The sequence below is a fragment of the Callorhinus ursinus genome, unplaced genomic scaffold (assembly GCF_003265705.2).
Source record: "Callorhinus ursinus isolate GAN/ISIS: 27379988/994484 unplaced genomic scaffold, GSC_fseal_2.0 scaffold30, whole genome shotgun sequence".
In the NCBI taxonomy this organism is placed as follows: domain Eukaryota; kingdom Metazoa; phylum Chordata; class Mammalia; order Carnivora; family Otariidae; genus Callorhinus; species Callorhinus ursinus.
This window is the reverse complement of record NW_027397092.1, coordinates 12,875,617-12,895,954: the sequence shown is the minus strand read 5'-3', so window position 1 is coordinate 12,895,954 and position 20,338 is coordinate 12,875,617. Positions and strand designations below refer to the sequence as shown.

General features: G+C 37.8%; 1 protein-coding gene and 1 pseudogene across 1 annotated transcript in view; one reads left to right on the top strand and one right to left on the bottom strand.

Moving 5' to 3' along the window:
• Positions 1-20,338, top strand: part of FBN2 (fibrillin 2) — a 255,478-nt gene that overhangs the window by 128,713 nt on the left and 106,427 nt on the right. Inside the window, exons 9-14 of the mRNA XM_025860885.2 lie at positions 12,107-12,259; positions 13,770-13,997; positions 14,899-15,036; positions 17,680-17,799; positions 18,743-18,868; positions 19,739-19,861. Coding sequence (XP_025716670.1) covers positions 12,107-12,259; positions 13,770-13,997; positions 14,899-15,036; positions 17,680-17,799; positions 18,743-18,868; positions 19,739-19,861 — 888 coding nt within the window. The remainder of the gene's footprint in view (positions 1-12,106; positions 12,260-13,769; positions 13,998-14,898; positions 15,037-17,679; positions 17,800-18,742; positions 18,869-19,738; positions 19,862-20,338) is intronic.
• Positions 9,418-9,496, bottom strand: LOC112815205 (U4 spliceosomal RNA; annotated as a pseudogene).

The following is a 20,338-nucleotide window of genomic DNA, read 5'->3' as shown; positions in this document are numbered from 1 at the left end:
ATTTAATTTAATTGTGAAGTCACAGGTCTAGGAGAGTTGAAAACTAGTAGGACTGCCTCCACTTAGCTTGATTTTCTAAAACTGTAGGAAAATAATCTATGTATACACACATACACATATTCATCAGCTTGAAATAGGCATGGATTCAGTTCTGTAGGAGGAATACCAATTTGGGAGTCATCACTGAACATTATTGGCTCATGCCATAGACCCTAGTTTTAGGAAACTTATGCTGTAGAATATGGCTAGAAGAAAAAGGGAGGCTGGAGAAGTGAGGTTATTATTGTGAAATTCTGGAAATCCACATCAGGTGTATGTATTTTATTTGGTAGGTGGAGTAATCGAAGGCCTTTGAGAATAGATTAGAATGGAGGTGGTAAGGGGTGAGAAGAGAAGCAAACTCATTAGAAGAATTTGACACAAATGTTAGTCTTTTATATCATAATTTTTGAAATTAATTTTTTGTATTTGATTTTTTACATTTCTAAATATTTAATCAAACAAAATTTGTGTTCACTTTTTTTTTCATTGAAAAGGAGGCATGTTCTTCATTGTATTCAGATAATCAAGATCAAGGTTCCCTGTGATTTATGGAGATTGTTTTTCTTTGCTGTCAGATACTTGGTTTACCATGAAATTATGATAAATTCTCTTTATCTCTTGCCTGCCTCTATAAAGTTCTAAGTTCTTTACCTGGACATTCAAAGCCCTTTAGAACCTGGTGCCAGCCTGTATTCAAGACTCATTGCTGGGGCGCCTGGGTGGCTCAGTCGGTTAAGCGTACGACTCCTGATTTCAGCTCAGGTCATGATCTCAGAGTTGTGGGATCGAGCCCTGTGTCAGGCTCTGCACTCTGCGTAGAGTCTTCTTGAGATTCTCTCTTTCCCTTTCCTTCTGCCCATCCCCCTGCTCATGCTCTCAATCCTTCTCTAAAATAAATAAATAAAATCTTGCACACACACACAAAAAGACTCATTTCTAACACTTGGGGCCGCATACTCACGTTCCTGTCACTGCTCTGCATGACCACAGTGCCATGCCTTTGCCTAAAATGCCCTCTCTTCTGAAGCATCTTGATTTCCCCTTTCTGTGCTCATTGAAACCCAACTCATCCTCTAAGTCCGCAGTTAGAGATCAGATTTTCTTCTGGGGCAAAATTAATCAGCCCACCCCATAATATTTTTCATTTCCTTCATTTCTGTTTATCATATTGCACAGATACTTGTGCTTTGTTTGTTGACCAGACCGTGAGTTCCATTGGCCTTGCCTTATGCTGCTCCCTCGGAGCCTTACATGGTGCCTTGTATAGAAGTTTGGCTCAGTATATCTTTTAGAAATGAATAGACAAGCCATCAAATGGTTGAAGGAGATGATGTTGAATGTGAAAATTTTATCTTGGTTAATAACTGCTTTGCATCATTTGGCATCCTGCTGGACGTGATGTGGTAGCCCTGAGTGATGGTCCAGAATGCCCCTCTCTCTTCAGAGAGCTGAGGCACAGTGAGTCCTGTGCTAAGCATGATTCCTCGTTCATTCCAGGGTCAACATCCTGACCCAGGAACAAAGGAGATCCCCTAAGGAGGGAAGAGTGGCTCTCCAAAATTATAAAACCATTGTTACAATTAAGTAAGCAGCTTAAAATTTTTTGAATAATAAAAAAAACTTTTTTGAATAACTGTGTTACATTTGGAATAAGTATGTGTTTTCCATAGATGAGAAAAAACAAATCTAACATTTTAATGTGTAAGAGATCTTTGATTTTGATTTTTTAAAAATCTGCATCTGTCTTTTCTCACATTGAATTTGTTTATCATTAAATTATGTATGTTACGGATATATCTATGCTATTTATTTTGTAACCACATCTATACTAACAATAATGAGTTGGATGGACTCAAAACTTTTTCTCCAGTATGAAACTGCATGTTATCTGCAGCTCTGTTCTGAGAGTGACATATGCTGAATGCTGCCCTGATATCTTACTCAAGTTCAAAAATATCCTGAGTCTATACCACATTTTAAAGCATCAATAAACTGCCTTATTTCTTTTATGTGTAGGAAAACAATTTCATATGGCAGAAGCATTTAGCTGGGCATTTTAATTTCAAACTAGGATAGTTTTCCCATTTTACTTTATACTAAATATAAAAGTCAAGTGCCTGATGTAATTTTATCTAGTATGTTTTACCAAGTTTTTTTAAATACCCAGGACAGAGCTTTCTTTTCAACATAGAATACTAATGTATGTCAGTTCTAAAAAGAGTGGAAACATGTGGTGTAAGGAAATGGTCCAGTTTCGTTCTTCTGCATGTGGCTGTCCAATTTTCCCAACACCATTTGTTGAAGAGACTGTCTTTTTGCCATTGGACATTCTTTCCTGTTTTGTCAAAGATGAGTTGACCATAGAGTTGAGGGTCCATTTCTGCGCTTCTCTATTCTGTTCCATTGCTGTGTGTCTGTTTTTGTGCCAGTACCATACTGTCTTGATGATGACAGCTTTGTAATAGAGCTTGAAGTCAGGAATTGTGATGCCGCCAGCTTTGCTTTTCTTTTTCAACATTCCTCTGGCTATTCGGGGTCTCTTCTGGTTCCATACAAATTTTAGGATTATTTGTTCCATTTCTTTGAAAAAAGTGGATGGTATTTTGATGGGGATTGCATTGAATGTGTAGATTGCTCTAGGTAGCATTGACATCTGGGAGGGGGGTGGGGTATGTGTTAGCCTGTGATGGGTATTAAAGAGGGCACGTTTTGCATGGAGCACTGGGTGTTATGCACAAACAAGAATCATGGAACACTACGTCAAAAACTAATGATGTAATGTATGGTGATTAACATGACAATAAAAAATTTAAAGAAAAAGAGTAGAAACATGCCTAATAATCTTTTTCTTAGAAGCATTTTTAATAGCACAGTTTAGTGACCCTGATGTCATTTTGGAATACTCTGGCATTATATTAATACCTGATTTCCACATGGTAATATAGGCAGAGAGAGTGACTGGCAGACAGCAATGAGTAATTAATGAACTGATAAGACCAATGAGCAAATTCTGTATGCAAGGTGGTATGCCTACTGCTGTTGTGAACACAGAGCCAGCAGGGACCCTAAGCAGAGAGATTTGAACGTACCAGTCAGCAAGAAACCCAGCAAAGTTCAGGAAATGAGAGTAAGCATGTAGAAATCTTATGGCCACAACATCCTAGGACACTTTCTTGAGCCTTACAAAAGTTTCAGTGCCCAATATTGTCTTGGAATATTCTTAAGAAAACAAAACCTGAAAACATAAATGTGAAAAAATAATAGTAAAAGAAAATGTTTAAGGCCATGGGTGATTAACTGCTAAATCATTTTGTATGCATTGGATTCTATAAGTCAAAAATTCTTGAGGATATCTGTCCTGTTGTAGACTTTGGCACACAGGTAGGAGCTGCACAAAAGGAATAGGGGTGTGCTGAGTAAGAAGAAAGGTGTGAGCAAGATGGCAGACCCAGAAAGTGTCTGAGGGTACGAAGAGTTTATCTGTGAAAGAGAGCTGAGGGAGGAAATAGTTGGAGAAAAAACAAGAAAGATGGTTCAGATTAAGATTTGGTTGCTAATGTTCTTAACTTCTATGCTGAGGAGTTTCAGACTGGTTCTGAGGGCAGTGAGAGCCTATCAAGATGTTTGAGCAGGACATAGACCAGAGATGAAAATCAATGGGGGAAACAACTTTTTAAAATAAATGAGGAAGGTCTTCATACAAGGATTTAGAGTAATGACCAGGATATGCTGTTATCATGCAGATCCTTGTGTGTGGCCATGGGTGTTGATCACATGAGCACCTGCATATTTGCAACAGAACACTTGAGGGATAACCCAAAATGCCTAAAAATGTTTAACTAATGGGAGAAGGGGAGACAGGGATGCAACAGTACACTCAGTAGTATTTTTCTTTTAACTTCAGAATCACATACAAGTTAACTGGTGGAACAGAGATACTTGTTTTAATTAAGAAGGAAGATCCTAAAGTTCATTTTTGCTTTTGTTTCACAAGATACATCTCCAAAAGCTAGTGAAACAAAAGCAAAAATGAACTTTTGGGACTTCATCAAGATAAAAAGCTTTTGCACAGCAAAGGAAACAGTCAACAAGACAAAGAGGCAACCCACAGAATGGGAGAAGATATTTGCAAATGACACTACAGATAAAGGGCTGATATCCAAGATCTATAAAGAACTTCTCAAAAAACTCAACACCCAAAAAACAAATAATCAAGTCAAAAAATGGGTAGAAGACATGAACAGATGCTTTTCTGAAGATGACATACAAAATGGCTAACAGACACATGAAAAAATGTTCATCATCATTAGCCATCAAGGAAATTTATTATGCAGCCATCAAAAGGAATGGAATCTTGCCATTTGCAACGACATGGATGGAACTGGAGGGTATTGTGCTGAGCGAGTCAATCAGAGAAAGACGTGTATCATATGATCTCACTGATATGAGGAATTCTTAATCTCAGGAAACAAACAGGGTTGCTGGAGTGGTGGGGGGTGGGAGGGATGGGGTGGCTGGGTGATAGACATTGGGGAGGGTATGTGCTACGGTGAGCGCTGTGAATTGTGTAAGACTGTTGAATCACAGACCTGTACCTCTGAAACAAATAATACATTATATGTTAAAAAAAAAAAAAGATAGCAGGAAGGGAAAAATGAAGGGGGGAAATCAGAGGGGGAGACAAACCATGAGAGTCTATGGACTCTGAAAACAAACTGAGAGTTCTAGAGGGGAGGGGGGTACCGAATGGGTTAGCCTGGTGATGGGTATTAAAGAGGGCACATACTGAATGGAGCACTGGGTGTTATATGCAAACAATGAATCATGGAACACTATATCAAAAACTAATGATGTATGGTGATTAACATAACATAATAAAATTAAAAAAAAACATACATTGAGATACCACCTTACACCAGTTAGAATGGCAAAAATTGACAGGGCAAGAAACAACAAATGTTGGAGAGGTTGTGAAGAAAGGAGAACCCTCTTACACTGTTGGTGGGAATGCAAGTTGGTACAGCCACTTTGAAAAACAGTGTGGAGGTGCCTCAAAAAATTAAAAATAGAGCTACCCTATGACCCAGCAATTGCACTACTGGGTATTTACCCCAAAGACACAGATGTAGTGAAAAGAAGGGCCATATGCACTCCAGTGTTCATAGCAGCAATGGGTACAATAGCCCAACTGTGGAAAGAGCCGAGATGCCCTTCAGCAGATGAATGGATAAAGAAGATGTGGTCCATATATACAATGGAATATGACTCAGCCATCAGAAAGGATGAATACCCACCTTTTACATCAACATGGATGGGACTGGAGGAGATTATGCTAAGTGAAATAAGTCAAGCAGAGAAAGTCAATTATCATATGGTTTCCCTTATTTGTGGAACATAAAGAATAGCACGGAGGACATTAGGAGAAGGAAGGGAAAAATAAAGGGGGGGAAATCGGAGGGAGATGAACCATGAGAGACTATGGACTCTGAGAAACAAACTGAGGGTTTTAGAGGGGAGGGGGAAGGGGGATGGGTTAGCCTGGTGATGGGTATTAAGGAGGGCACATACTGCGTGGAGCACTGGGTGTTATAGGAAAACAATGAATTGTGGATCACCACATCAAAAACTGATGATGTACTGTATGGTGACTAACATAACATAATAAAATAAAATTTAAAAAAAAAAAAAAGGAAGGAAGATCCTAGAAAGAAAAAGTTAGTAGGGAAGAAACACTTCACATTTTAAAGGATGCAGTAAACCTAGGAGCCGCAGTACTTTTGTTTCTTTCATTGTTCCTAGTTCTAGTTAGTCCTGTGTAATGGAAACTTTCAATGAAAGCCTATATGGAAGTATTTGAGAAATTGCAAGAATCTGCAGAATTAATCAAGGGGAACCCAGGTTGGCTCCAGACCATCAAAGAGGCAGGTGCAGTCCTCCAGGATCAGGGGATGAAGCCTGAGACAATGGCTGCTATTTACCCAACACCTAGGATCACTAGTATTCTAACCTGAGCTAACCTTATCGGTGTTTTCTGGCTGAATCCTTCATTTTTAATGAGCAACACTCATTCAACAGGAGGTCTGTTTATTTTGAGGTACAATCCCCAGCTTTTACAAGGTTTTCATCACATCGTCTAATTAACCATTAGTTCTCAAATCAAGCTTAGAGTAAATGTCAAGCCATGAAAATACTCTGATAAGAGTGTCATTATTTTGCTTCAAGATAGGTTTGTATTTTATTTATTTGTTTGTTTTTTTAATTAACATATAATATATTATTTGTTTCAGGGGTACAGGTCTGTGATTTATCAGTCTTACACAATTCACAGTGCTCACCGTGGCACATACCCTCCCCAATGTCCATCACTCAGCCACCCCATCCCTCCCAGCCCCCTCCACTCCAGCAACCCTCAGTTTGTATAGATTTATAATTTTAATCAGAGAAGATGAATTGCTTCCTCTTCCATAGTGGGGCTTTAAATGAGACTTCATATAAACCTTGTTCAGGAATGTAGTGAGGGTGATAGATTGTTAGAAAAATAGACTTGTTTTCATTACTTCTGGCATATCAGGCCTGCAGTTAAACATACACCAGGCATCAGAAGGATTTGTCCTTGTTGTGTCATAATTATGCCTCATCTGCCTTTGCCCCTAATAATTCCCTATTTCAAGGGATGGTGTGCCTAAACAGCTCTTACTTCTTTTGGGTGCCTCTTTTTTTATTCCAGATATTCTTCCATGTGACATGTTTTCAACACAGTGCTTTCTGAGGACCATGCAATTTCTGATATGCAAAGGAAACAGGCCTTGGTTTGCATTGAAATGTATTTTTGGGGAGACCTTACACTATGATGCATCAGATTGATCTGTAGCTTATCCTAGTATGTTTTTGACACACAGGATTGAAAGTAGATACTGCCTCCCTGATGTTATTAGAAGAAACTAATTGAAGAATTTATGAAAAAAGTTCTGATTTATTTTTCTAATCCACTCTCTTTCTGCTCTTCCACCCTCTCACAAATGACATGTTTCCTCCAATACATATCTTAGGACTGATCAGATTTCCAAACTTTGTCAAATAGTAATTATTTATATTTATTGAATTTGAAGACCCCTCTTTGACATACAAAGATGCTTTTTAGATCCACACAGAATGATAATTCAGTATATTTGAAAAATGGCATAATGGAAAAGCAACTGGGTATTTAGTAATAATGAAAAAATTTAGATTTAGGTTGTTTAGGCGTTGGAGGTTTAAATATATTATGCCTGCTGTGTATTTTTTCCTCTCAATTTTTCTTCTTCCTTAAGTTGTAAATGTTATCTCCTCTAACAACCTAAATCTAAATTTTTAAAATTTTTTTCATAGTTTGAAAATCTTTGTCTTTTAAATTGAGATTTAAATCCATTTGTATTTATTATAGCAACCAATATGTTTGCATTTTGATTATCTTCTTTGTGCTTCCTATTTTTTCTTTGTTACTTTTTTCCCCTTTTTTGCTCTTTTTTTATTTATTGGTTTTCTCTCCTTCCCCACACTCCATTTTTTTACTTGTTGTTTAGAAATTATTTACTTCTGTGGTTTAAGTGTTCATCCTAGTATTTTAAGATGCATGTGTAGCTTAAAGGCTAAAATTAATCTTTATTTTACCCATATCTAAACAAAAGAATTTTAGAATTGTCACACTGTGATCTCCCCCTCCTGACTTTTAAAAATTCTAGCCAATTGCCACTCTGTATTTGCAACCAATTAATCATTATTATTACTTTGTAATATTTTGGTGCTTATTTATATTTACCCATATATCTAACTACTTTCCTCATTATTCCTTCATATATTTCAAACCTTCAATTTGGAATCATCTTCCTTTTGCCCGAAGAACCTTTTCTAAGGGGCATCTAGGTGGCTCAGTCAGTTAGGTGTCCACTCTTGATTTTAGCTCAGGTCTTGATCTCAGGGTCATGAGTTCAAGCTCTATGTTGGGCTCTGCACCCAGCATGGAGCCCACTTAAAAAAAAGAAGAAGAAGAACCTGTTCTAAAATTTCCTTTAGCAAGAGTCTTTTGGTAGAAAATTCTTTCTTTTTTGTGTGTGTTCCTGAAAATCACCTTAATTTTCCCTTTGGAAAGATGGTTTCTTGGGATGAAGAATTTTAGGTTGATAGCTATTTTATCATAATGTACAGAAGATACAATATTCCATTGTGTTTTAGGATCCATTAGTGCTATTAAGCCAGTGATTGGTTTAAATATTCCTTAGCAGGTAATCTGTCTCTCTTTCTAGCCATTTTTAACTTCCTCAGTTTTTCTCTCTTTTTTTTCCCCTCAGTTTTTCTTTGTTGGTCTGCTATTTCACAGTGATGTGGCGAGGTGTGGATTTCTTTTTATTTTTCCCACTTTAGATTTGTTGGACTTCCTAGATCTGAGATTGTCTTGCAACATTGTTAGAACGTTCTAAGCTAGTATCTGTTGAATATTGCCTCTCCCCAGTCTGCTTATTACTTCTTTCTAGTACTCTTACTAGATATATGTTACCTTCTCACACTCACCTCCATATCTCTTAACCTTTTATAAAAAAATATTTTCCATCTCTTCATCTCTCTGAACTAAACTGAAGATAAATTATTCAGATATATATTGGAGCTCACTAAATCTCTTTTCATCTATGTGCAGTATACTCTTTGTTATATCCACTAAACATTTTATTTCAGTTATGATAGTTTTCATTTATAGAAGTTTCACTGAAATTTTTAAGTCTCTTCTTTCATAGTTTATGGACTCTTTTTACCTGTTCATATTTTTAGATTTTAATTGTCTTAATGAAAGATATTAAATTAATAAAGCATGTTAAATATAATTTAGTTATAATTCATATTTAATGAATTGTCATTACAAATAATTACAAATTGTCAGAATCAGTTTGACCATTTTCTCTCTGATATCTGATGTTTATTCAGCCACTTTTGTTCATGGAGCCTTGTTTCTTTATGTGTTATTTATTTACTCATTTATTTTCTTGTTAGCTACTCCTATGTCTTGGGACTTGCCTATGGGAATTCTTTGGGACCTGCATAATATTAAGTCCTCATTTGTCCTCTTTTGGCTTTTGCCAGTTGCTTGGTATCCCTACCTGAGGACCTGTATGGAGTCTATTCTTCCTTTGAAGTTTTTCAGACCACAAACCTGCTATGAATTGAGACATCAAAGCTGTCTCTTTGAGGAAGAACCTGTGGTTAGAGATTCTTAGGAGAGATGTTTTTTACTTCCACTCAGTCCTGAGGTGTAGACAGGCAAGTCTCTTAGCTTCCCACCTATACATTATAGCCTTGTACTGAGGATATGGTTCTTTGGGACCCCTGATTTATGAGGAAGTTTCCTATGAAGTTTTGTTTCAATTAGCAATAATCGCACCTTGGATAAACCTCATTGGCTACGATACTGCCACTGCGCAAAGCTCCTATGAAGTTTTGTGCTGGGAGGGGGAATGTGGGGTTTTATCTTTTATGCTCTGGACCATATGGAACTACCAGGGCTGAAATTCGAAGTCTCCAGAGCTTTGCAGAAGCTCTAAAGCTGAAACCTAGCTGTGCACTTACCTCTTAAGATTCCTGTTTTCACTTCATTGTGAGACTCTGTTTTTCCCTTTCTTTCATGCCAGCCGGCTGATGTATTTTTTTAAATATTTTTTCATATTTTATGCCGGATGTTTCAATTGGGAGGGACATTCAGGGTAGCTAACCCACCGTTCTGCTGGAAACAGAACAAATATATTGTTTTTTTTTTTAATTCTGCCACTAACCGTGTTCCAGAGGAAGAAGAGTTCTGTATAGTTGCAAAATCAAATTGTAAGATTTTGATGGAAGACCTAAATCTTCTGTTTCAAGGCCGTGGTTTTGTTCTTTTGTTTTCTGACTTTTGTCTTTTATTTTTTCTCAAACTTTGTGGTACAACCTCCTCCTTGCAGAAAACTTGAAGAGAGAAATACATTCTTTGTAGTAACTGAGTGTGTTTTGTAACCATGATTATTAAGAGTTTAGGACTTTCTTATCTAAATTTACATCCTATGCTTGAGGAATGTAGCAGCTGAGTAAATCTAGGAATATGATACTCAGGGTTCCTGGAATAAATATTCCAAAAATTATTTTCCTGCATCATTTTTGGACACAGAAACCTACCTGTGAACTTATTCCCAGTGACATTCTGTTCAAGCCCAGCTTGTGAAGTTTAGGAAGTGTCTGCAGTGCTTTCAAATACGCATGCATGCTTCAAATTTAATATTCGGCTTTGGGGCATATTAGGTTTCTTTTGAGAAGTGAAAGGCGGTGTTCTGATTCTTACAGGAAGTACCTTAAAGCCAATTCACTTTATTGAACAATCACTTACAAGCTACCTGAGGTACACTACAGAGCATTTGAGAAAATAACACATTTATTTTAAACTCTGTATCTAGTATAAAAAATTAGCCTTTACCTGTTAATGGAATTTTTTATAATTAATAGTTTCATCTGCATTATTGATACGCAGCTCCTGATTATTGTGGTACTTATTTCTTCTTGCAGTCATAGACCAAACTTCTTTGAAGCTTCTTGACAAAACTTAAATAATACATAGTGAACTAGACCCACAATTTTTTTTTATTGCTTACAATAAAGGCAATTTCAGTTGAAGCCCACAGGGCTTGTAGATGATATTAATCTTTTATCCCTATGCAACTTTGCATTTTATATTCTCTTTTGATGTTGTCTTTCGGCCTTTATCTTCCATTTTGATCCATTCTCTACCCTGCTGGCAGAAGGATGTTTATTATAGTCCTATTTGATCATATTAACTGCCCTACACCCAATAGTACAAGATAATGCACAAAAAATCTCCTCGCTGTAGCATCCTGCCAGGCCCCACAGTTACAGCTTGGTCCTCATCTGACTTGACTTGTCATCACCATTTGACATAATCCGTTGCCCCTACTTCTTGAAAATGTCTCTCCAGCCTCACAGCTTACAACTGCCTGTATGCACAGGTCATTCGCAGGTATATAGCTTCAGCCTGACCATTCCTCTGGGTTCCAGGCTCCTATATTCAACATCCCAAATGTAACACAGTTTAAAGAGAAGCCTCGTACTAAGTCCCTCAATCCTGCTTTCCCCTTGTCTTCCCATCCCAGCTGTCTATGTCAAAGACTTAGGAAATTTCCAAAACTCTCTTGCTCTCATACCCCACTCTCTGGGCTGTACCTCTCATCATTGTCACTGATGCCACCCTCATCCAAGCCGCCGTCATCCCTCACCGATTACCTTCACTGGTATTCTTCCACTCGCTACTGTCAGCAGCCAAAGAGCTCTTCTTAAAAATGTCAACCATTACTTTTCCTCTAATGGAAAACATCCAATGACTCTTACAGCATTCCATATGAAACCCAAAAGTCCTTCTCTCATGGTCTACAGGGTTGTACATGATCTTGCCCTTGATAGCTCTCTGAGCTCAGTTTTCCACTATCCCTTTTGTGTTCTCTTCTCTGGCTACATCCTCTTCTTTGAGCTTCTCTTCCCTGACATAACTGAGTGGCTCATGCTCTCACATCATGCACATCTCTGCTCAGATGTCCCTGTCTCAGAGGAGCTGTTTGTGATCACCCTTTCTAGAATAGCAAATGTATCAGTCAGGTATTGCTGTGTAACAAACAACCATAAGCTCTCGGTGGCAAATAATACTGTGCATCTGCAGGTCAACTGGGGGTTGGATAATTTAGGCTGGAGTTGGGTTCTTGTTTTCCTTCAAGCTCTGGATCTGTCTGGGGTTGGCTTCTTAATGTAATAGGAGCACATACCTGCTTCACATCTTTCATTCCTATGTCCCTGGGATATGGCATGGAGTAGGTGCTCAGTGAATGTTTGCTCAGTAAATAAGTAAAGAAATGAACAAACATCATAGAGACTAAGACAATAAATAGATATATTAGAGGTAAGTAGAATAATTCCCTTCACTTAGCCTCTTCTGATATGTAAACTAATTGACGTAAGAACCTGCAATAATTCTGGCATGCCTTCTGTTTTATTTCCACATGTTTAGATCAAAGAACAGGCACGTGTTTCTCGGGCCTGGTGAATGGCCGCTGTGCACAAGAGCTCCCGGGCAGAATGACGAAAATGCAATGCTGTTGTGAGCCCGGCCGCTGCTGGGGCGTCGGAACCATTCCTGAGGCCTGTCCCGTCAGAGGCTCTGGTGAGCGGCTGACTGCTAGTCTGCTCGGGACAGGCAGTGTTAGGAAAATCAGTAACAGCAGTGTACTTTGTTCTTCTCCTCGAAATCAAGTCATCCGTGTGTTCCTAGCACCGTCTTCCCTCTGACTACGGTGCTTTTATGAAGGATAGGGCGACATTGTTTATTTAAGATCAGTTTTGACTTTGTACACTTTATTAATATCAGAGAAATTCCCGAAAATGGGTTATGACTTGTCTTCATGCAAGTATTTTTAAAAATTATTTTGAACATCAGTGTTTTCAATTCAGTTTTCAAATCTCCTGACCTTTCACGTCAGAACTTTGAGCATGTTTGAGTAACTTTATTTATATTTTATTTCAGGAGAGCCCCTATTTTCTAGTATCCCAATCCCTGAAGGTATTTCCTCTTTTCTAATGACCTGAATGTTAAGAGTAAAAGGGTGGGAGGATACCTCTCATTCACTTTGCTGTAGTAACTAACCATATAACTGAGACGATATCAGGGAATTACTTTAGGATGAATGAGAAGTAGCTCCTCCTGTTAATGTGATATGAATGGTAAATTAGGATTAATGTTTATCAATCACCTAAAGGCACATCAGTATGTTTTATTATATTGTCTTTATGTTAAATTATAGTATTCTGAAAATAACTAAACTTTTTGAACTTTGCTTTTCAAGATACATATCTCTATGTACTATTATGGAGAAAAAGATTAAGGCCCATTCTTTCAAAATCTCTAAGCTATGTAAAACATCAAAATTGAGTAATAAAGCTTAAAAAACAGCACTATTAATGCATAGTATGTAATTCTGGAAACTCGTGGTCTCACTAATATATAATAATAATATTAGTACTGAAACAGTCGTTTGAATTAAGTAATTTTCATTTCTATCGACCCTAGTGTCCTAATTCTGAGAACAGATAAAGAAATAAGTAGATTGTTGTCATCTTGTTTCTTTTCTCTCAACTCTGATACTTGGACAAATAAGGTGCAGTTTGAAAAGCTAACTAAACACTGTCTTCTGTTAAAATCCACATATATAAAAAATACTATTCTGAAGCCGTACTAATCCCTTAAAGCAAAGAAAGGAGATGGGAAAAATGTGTAGGTGCGATACTGATGAAGTTTCAAGTAAAACCAGACCTACAGAATGAATTACTGAAAGCTTTCATTTTCGCCCACTTAAGTAAATTTCTTGCATTTGTTGTTGTATCTGGAATTTTACGAGTTGCACTTGGAGACATAAAATCAAACTGCACATATAGATTAAGTCTTTGGTTATGCAACTCAGTTAAAATATGGCAAATAGATTTTCGTTATTTTTCTTCTGAAACATCTATGCTTTTCCCTGCTACTCCTAGCATTGGAAACCTGGATCAAGAGACAATATCCTACTTATTCAGATCAAATAATATAGATAAGCTCAAATGTTCTTAGAGTATACAGATTGCTTTTATCATGCAGAAGGTCATCCATCTGTGTTTAACTGAACTTTCTTTTCTTCTAGAGGAATATCGCAGACTTTGCATGGACGGACTTCCAATAGGAGGGATTCCAGGGAATGCTGGTTCCAGACCTGGGGGCACTGGGGGGAATGGCTTTGCCCCAAGTGGCAATGGCTATGGCCCAGGAGGGACAGGCTTCATCCCCATCCCTGGAAGCAATGGCTTTTCTCCTGGAGTTGGGGGAGCTGGTGTAGGCGCCGGGGGACAGGGGCCCATCATCACTGGACTAAGTGAGTGTTCGCTTTTTGTGTAGACTCTTTATTTTTCTGCCTTAAATGATTTTATAATACCTACCATTTTTTTCAAAAGGGGTGTGTGTAAAAACCTCTTTCAGGGTCTAAAATACAAGGTAGTAGTAAAAAATGCTTAGGAAAATATGACTTTTCTGTTCCATAAACTTTCTAAATTGGAGAAAAGAAGAGTGACCCGGGTTCTCTTTGAAAATAAAGATGAGAGCATGGTCATACTCCAGGCCAGATGACGCCATTAAAGAGCATGTTTTTGGTTCCAGTGTATTTCATTTGGCCGTTTGCAGCTGCCCTGTTCGTACACCCCTTGAATTATTTTCCAGAACCATTTCTCAACTGAGATAAATTGAATAAGTCTTGCTCTGTGCCTATCCAAATATTTTAATGAAATATCTTTCTTTTCCTCACCGTTTTTTGTTGAATAACTTGGGTTTCAGGCCAAAACTGGCATTGGTGTACTTGACATTTAAGTTCATTCTTTTCATAAGAGCTGCTCTTGCTAATAATATTTAATGATGTCCTACAGTGTTATGTTTATTCTTTTTGGCATATGGCCTATTTACTATATCTGAATATTCAGCACAGTTATGAAAAAAAATGGAAAGCATTCAGATGTACAGTAGAACATTCCTGAAATTTTGAAAAGACATCTTTATGGGCAAAGTTTCCAGATGTATCACTTAACAAATGCAAGTCACAGCCATGTGTCTCAGGAATATTTTTTAGATCCTCAACATTCAAGTTTTAAGAAAATAAAAATAATGTACACTTGATATGTACACTTAATGAATGGACTATTAAATATCCTTTTAAAAAATCAGTTTTAATAAAAGTACTCGATGTTGTAATGCTGAAATACCACTTGTGCTTTGATTTTCTGTAGCTATTCTGAACCAGACGATAGATATCTGTAAGCACCATGCTAATTTGTGTTTAAATGGGCGTTGCATACCTACTGTGTCTAGCTACCGATGTGAATGCAACATGGGGTATAAGCAGGATTCAAACGGGGATTGCATAGGTAAGCTCATGATTCTTTAATCCTTCTTTGTTTTTTCATAGCTTTTAGACTATAGGAACAAATTAGACTATATGTCATTTTTGAAAAAGGCTTCCGAAGCAAAGCTGATTTCCAAGCTGTCTCTTCTGTGTGCACGGTCTTCCATATGCTCCTTTAACCTACTGCTGAGATAGCCCCCTTCAAGAACCCCCTACTTTTTCCTGTCCTGTATATTGTGATTTCTGTGTCTGCCTCTCTCTCGCCTTTCTTCTTAGCTGAGCGGCACTGGATATATGGTGGTGTAGTCCCCATGCAGAGGAAGGTGCAGATTGGGAGGAGATAGGGGAGGAGTCACTTTGGACATGTGGAGTGTTAGGTTATCTAGGACATTGAGTTATAAAGGTATAAACCTAAGAGGAGTGTTCAGAGCTAGAGTTACAGATCGAGGCATCAGTGACATAGAGGTGGCTGTTAGAACCATGAAGGGTGAGTATTGTCACCCACACTGAACCACAGCAAGAGTGGAAGGGTAACAGTAGTACTGTGGCTGGAACCCTATGCCACAGCAACATAGTCCCCTAAAGAAAATTCACTAATAGCGTTGGTGAGACAGCAAAATAATCCAGAAAGTATTATGTCGCTAAAGCTAGGCAAGGATACCCTTTGAAGAGAAAAGTAGTGGCAAGTGTGAAATGGGGCAGAAAACTCAAATATAATGAGGGCCAAAAAATCTATTGGATTTTATAACGAAGAGGGTTTTGATGATCTCTTGAGAGTAGTTTTAGTTTAGGAGTAGCTTAGCGAATGATCGTGTATATGATTCGTAATTAGCATAACCCTCAATACCTGATTTGGGTTCAGGTCTTCTGTTATGTAGATGACAGGCCAGGAACAGAGAGTTCATAATTTGACCAGTGTAAACTAAAAAGTTTTAAGTGCACTATGATTTATGAATTATGGCTGTAATGGCAAAATAATTGGCAAAGCTGTCCTAGCACCAAGGGGCCTCGGGAACAGGTTCTCAGAGAAAAAAAATGCCCTGAAAAGTGGCCTGGCTTCCTGGAAAGTTGACCTCAGGAGAGGGGGTTGGGTGCATGATACTATGTTCTTCACTGGAATTGAGTTTTACAACGAAGAGCTTTACAATGAAACTTCTGAAAAGGTGCAACTACAACACCGATATTATGGTACACCGGAGAATTTAAGCTATCTTCAACACTGCAAATTCAAGGTTATAATTCCTATTGGAAAGTCCACTAAGTATACTTTATATGCTTGCTAACTCTCTAAACTCTGTCTTTTCTCCTTTTGCTTCATTCCTTTGGCTCAATAGAATTGATGTTATCAACCAAAAGTTTAAATGTAAGTGAATCTTAATGGGCTGAAGGCGCCCTTGGATGAATTGAAAAAGCATTTAATCCTGTTATTCTCTGTTGTTTTGATTTAATTTGCTATGAGATTTTTTTTTTGTTCCCCTCCTTTACCAGAGAGGGCTTAATTGCATTTAGTCTGAGTGTTTATATAAATGAGGTTGGTGAGTTTGATAGATTACAGTTCCTTTTTAAAGAACATCTGTGAAAGGAGTAATTTGTTTATTAAAATGGTAAACCTGTGAATTCATTTGATTGTTGTGCTCTCCAATTTAGCTGAAATTGTATATGTTAATAGCTTCTACGTGTATATGAAATGGCAAGTCATTATGCCCTCACCAGCCAGCAAGGTTTTTAATTTACTAGCATTCAAGATTATATTTAGTGGGCATTGCTGAGATAAGATGAATTTAACTTTTTCTGACTCTGGCACATGCAATTTGTCTGGGCTGTGAGCAGTCCTAACTGTTCAGTCTGCCATTTGGTCTTGCAGTCCCTGAATTCTGTGATGGGCTTGCATTTGATCAAGCCTTAGGAGAACTTGAATGAAAAACAGTAATGTTTCTCACATTTAGGATCAGAACTAATATTTGCATTGAACTTGGTTTATGCAAAAAAAAATCCTGTTCCCATTTTAAGGTCCTAAAGAAACCTGAGGCTGCTGAAGGTAATAGACTTTGTTTTAATTAATTTCCATTTCTATCCCATCCTCTGTTACTTCAAACAGCCAAGCCTCAGTGAATATATAGTTACATATTTAATAGAGGACAACACATAATAACAAAGAAATTCCACAGTCTGTCAGTTTCTTTCTTTAAAGCTCATGAAATTGACAGAATGAATCTATAAATGTCTATCTTCAAGCATCTTCCATTGGTTTTCCAATACTGTACAAGGTTTTGAGGAGGCTATTAACTTGCCCAGATTGCTACAGATAAGTGTTAGAGCCTTTTAGAACCCATAGCAATGTCTTTCCAGTGTCGGCTTAAAAAAAAGCGGGGGGGGGGGAGGCTTTTTAGAGCTTTTAATCATTGTGCATTTCTCAGATTGAAAAATCATTACTTCTTGATTAAAGCAAATTCCCTTGTACTTTCGAATAGGCAGTATTTTTGTAAATCTCTACACTGGCCTCTGTATTTGAAGAAAGGAATTCTCATTCATTTATAAATATTCTGCTCTTTAGACCATTACCACCAACTGGCCTTCTCTCAAATTTGGGAGGCCTAAATGTACTTTAAACAAACATTTCTAGGAATGGAGGGAAGTCTGTAATGGTTTCTTTTGCCGCTCACAGATGTTGACGAATGCACATCAAATCCCTGCACTAATGGAGATTGTGTTAACACACCTGGATCCTATTACTGTAAATGTCATGCTGGATTCCAGAGGACTCCTACTAAGCAAGCATGCATTGGTAAGGCAGTTTGTGTTCACATATGAAAATGTTCCATGAAATATAGTGACCCGGGCTGTTGAGGTTAAAAGTAAATTTATTAAAATAAGACATGGAATGAAGTAAGTGCTGTTGTACCACTACAGATTTATTTTAGACTCCCCTCAGACGTGCTTCCTTTATGCATAAACGCTATTTGCGTGTATAACCCTGGCAACGTGATATCTGGCTTTGCAGAAAAATTCAGTTTATCTTCCTTCTCTAGATCACAGCTTCCTTTCTCCAACTAACATCAGTAGCCTTCCTGCTCTCTGATTAACGGAGCTTAAGATTTATGGTCGTTTTCAGCTACTGTTTTCTTTGAACCTCACACATACTCCAACACCAAGTCAGGCCTCGTCTTGATTCACAGTTTTGTTGCTGCACGCCCCAGCCACCATCCTCCCAGCTCTCTCTCGGTGCTGACTCATCGCACAATTCTTTCTGCAGATGACTCCGCTTATCTTCTTTTTCATTGCCTATTTATCCGTGGGTCATTGCTTGGCTAAGCTCACCCCGCCATCTTCATCATGGTGCTGTTAACCCAGGTAGTTTGAGGGTTGAGGTTACTGTATTCTTACTCAGCAGCTCACTCTGACTTTGGACATCTTCGACCATTGTGTCCAAAACAGCTGCACCAGTCTTTTCCCTACACTGACAACCTCTCCCAGCTTCCTGGCACACTCCAGCCCAATTTCCTCTTTCTTTCCCTCTGCAGCTCCTCTAAGTCAGGGCTGTATAAAAAAAAAAAAAAAAAAAAAAAAAAAAGCTGGTGAGAGGTGGAAGTTTGGCTAAAGAAGCAACATGATCTTATTTATTACATGTAAAAAATAAACTGGATGTTGAACATCACATTTATTATCTTATTGTTTTTACCTGTGGTTATTGTAAAAGAATAATATTTGGCCATCCTTCATTGTCCCAGATATTGATGAGTGCATCCAGAATGGGGTTCTTTGTAAGAACGGTCGGTGCGTGAACACAGATGGAAGTTTCCAGTGCATTTGCAACGCCGGCTTTGAATTAACTACAGATGGAAAAAACTGTGTTGGTATGGAAATTGCCTGCTTCCTTGCAAAAGATTTTTAAAGGATATACATTTTTATTTAGAACCATATATGCCATTTCCATGAAAGCTTGCACAACACATATGTGAGAATTCTTCAGATGACTTAGGTAAAATATAAATGCACTTAACACGAGACTATTAAAGTCAAAGGATAAATTGTTTGGAAATGGTATAACAGTGAATAATTTGTTGCTTCTGGAAATTTTCTGTGTGATACATGTTTAATTCTAAGTAGCAGTTTTTCTTTGTGGTAATTATTAGCACCTATGGGATTTTACATTTTGCCATTACAACACCAACATGTAAGGAAAGGTCTCCTCCTGACCTCCAGTCTGGGGGAATATAAAAATGTCTGGCATGTGTGATAATCAAATCTCTAAACCTGAGGTCCTGTGATGTCTGGTACCAGCTGATACCAGCACCCCACAGAAATACTCTAGTCACACAGCAACACATGATATTTCAGCTACTAATCAAAGTCCAGATTATTTCACTCGCAGTGATGTTTATCATTGCTCTATCCTCCCTTACAGAAGAAACTCCCCCGGCCCCCGAAATCATATAAACATTTTTGCTAATCAAAGTAAAGCACATCTCACATGGTTTTAATAACAACGAAGCACAGCATTTACTTAATTCTTTTCCTTTATATCCCTTAGGCTAAAGGCCCCTCACGTTCTCCACCCTATCTGCTCTCACTTGGTTGGCATTCATATTAGGAAAAAAAAAAAAAAACAATGAGCACATGGCTCACTTATGTAGTGGAATATGATTGGTGGTTATTTGTGGAAGGAGAGGGAACCGGGTTCCCACAAGGCCAGTGGTATAAGTCATTCTGCTCTCCTTCTGCAGATCATGATGAATGTACAACTACCAACATGTGTTTAAATGGGATGTGCATTAATGAAGATGGTAGCTTCAAGTGCATCTGCAAACCAGGATTTGTCCTGGCTCCAAATGGGCGTTACTGTACTGGTATGTATGGTTTTGAGATGGGAAAGTAACCATGATTGAAACCATCTTTTTTATTTGAATGAATCATGCAAGAATTACTTCAGTTTCTTCATGTGGATTTCATATTATTCACATCTCTTGCTAATTCATTGAGGCAGGTGTCTAAAGCTTCCTAGAAAAACACACATTGTGGTCTAGGGAACAGTAATATCTTTACAAAAATAATAATGGTGTAGGAAAAATTAAGAGAATGACAGATTGGTTCTAGCAAGTCTGGAAGAGACAATGTAGAAATAATTTCTCTGTACCCCTTGCCTAAAAAAAAAGAGGAAGAAAAAAATCTTGAAAGGTTTTCCTTTTTTGTGCTCTGAGAGCTAGATTTTCCACTATCATTCATTACTTGTTTTGTATTACATACTTTCCATAAACTAATCTACAGATCATGACTATATCACTGTCTAAAAATCTTACATTGTGACTTAGTGAAGAAATAATTTG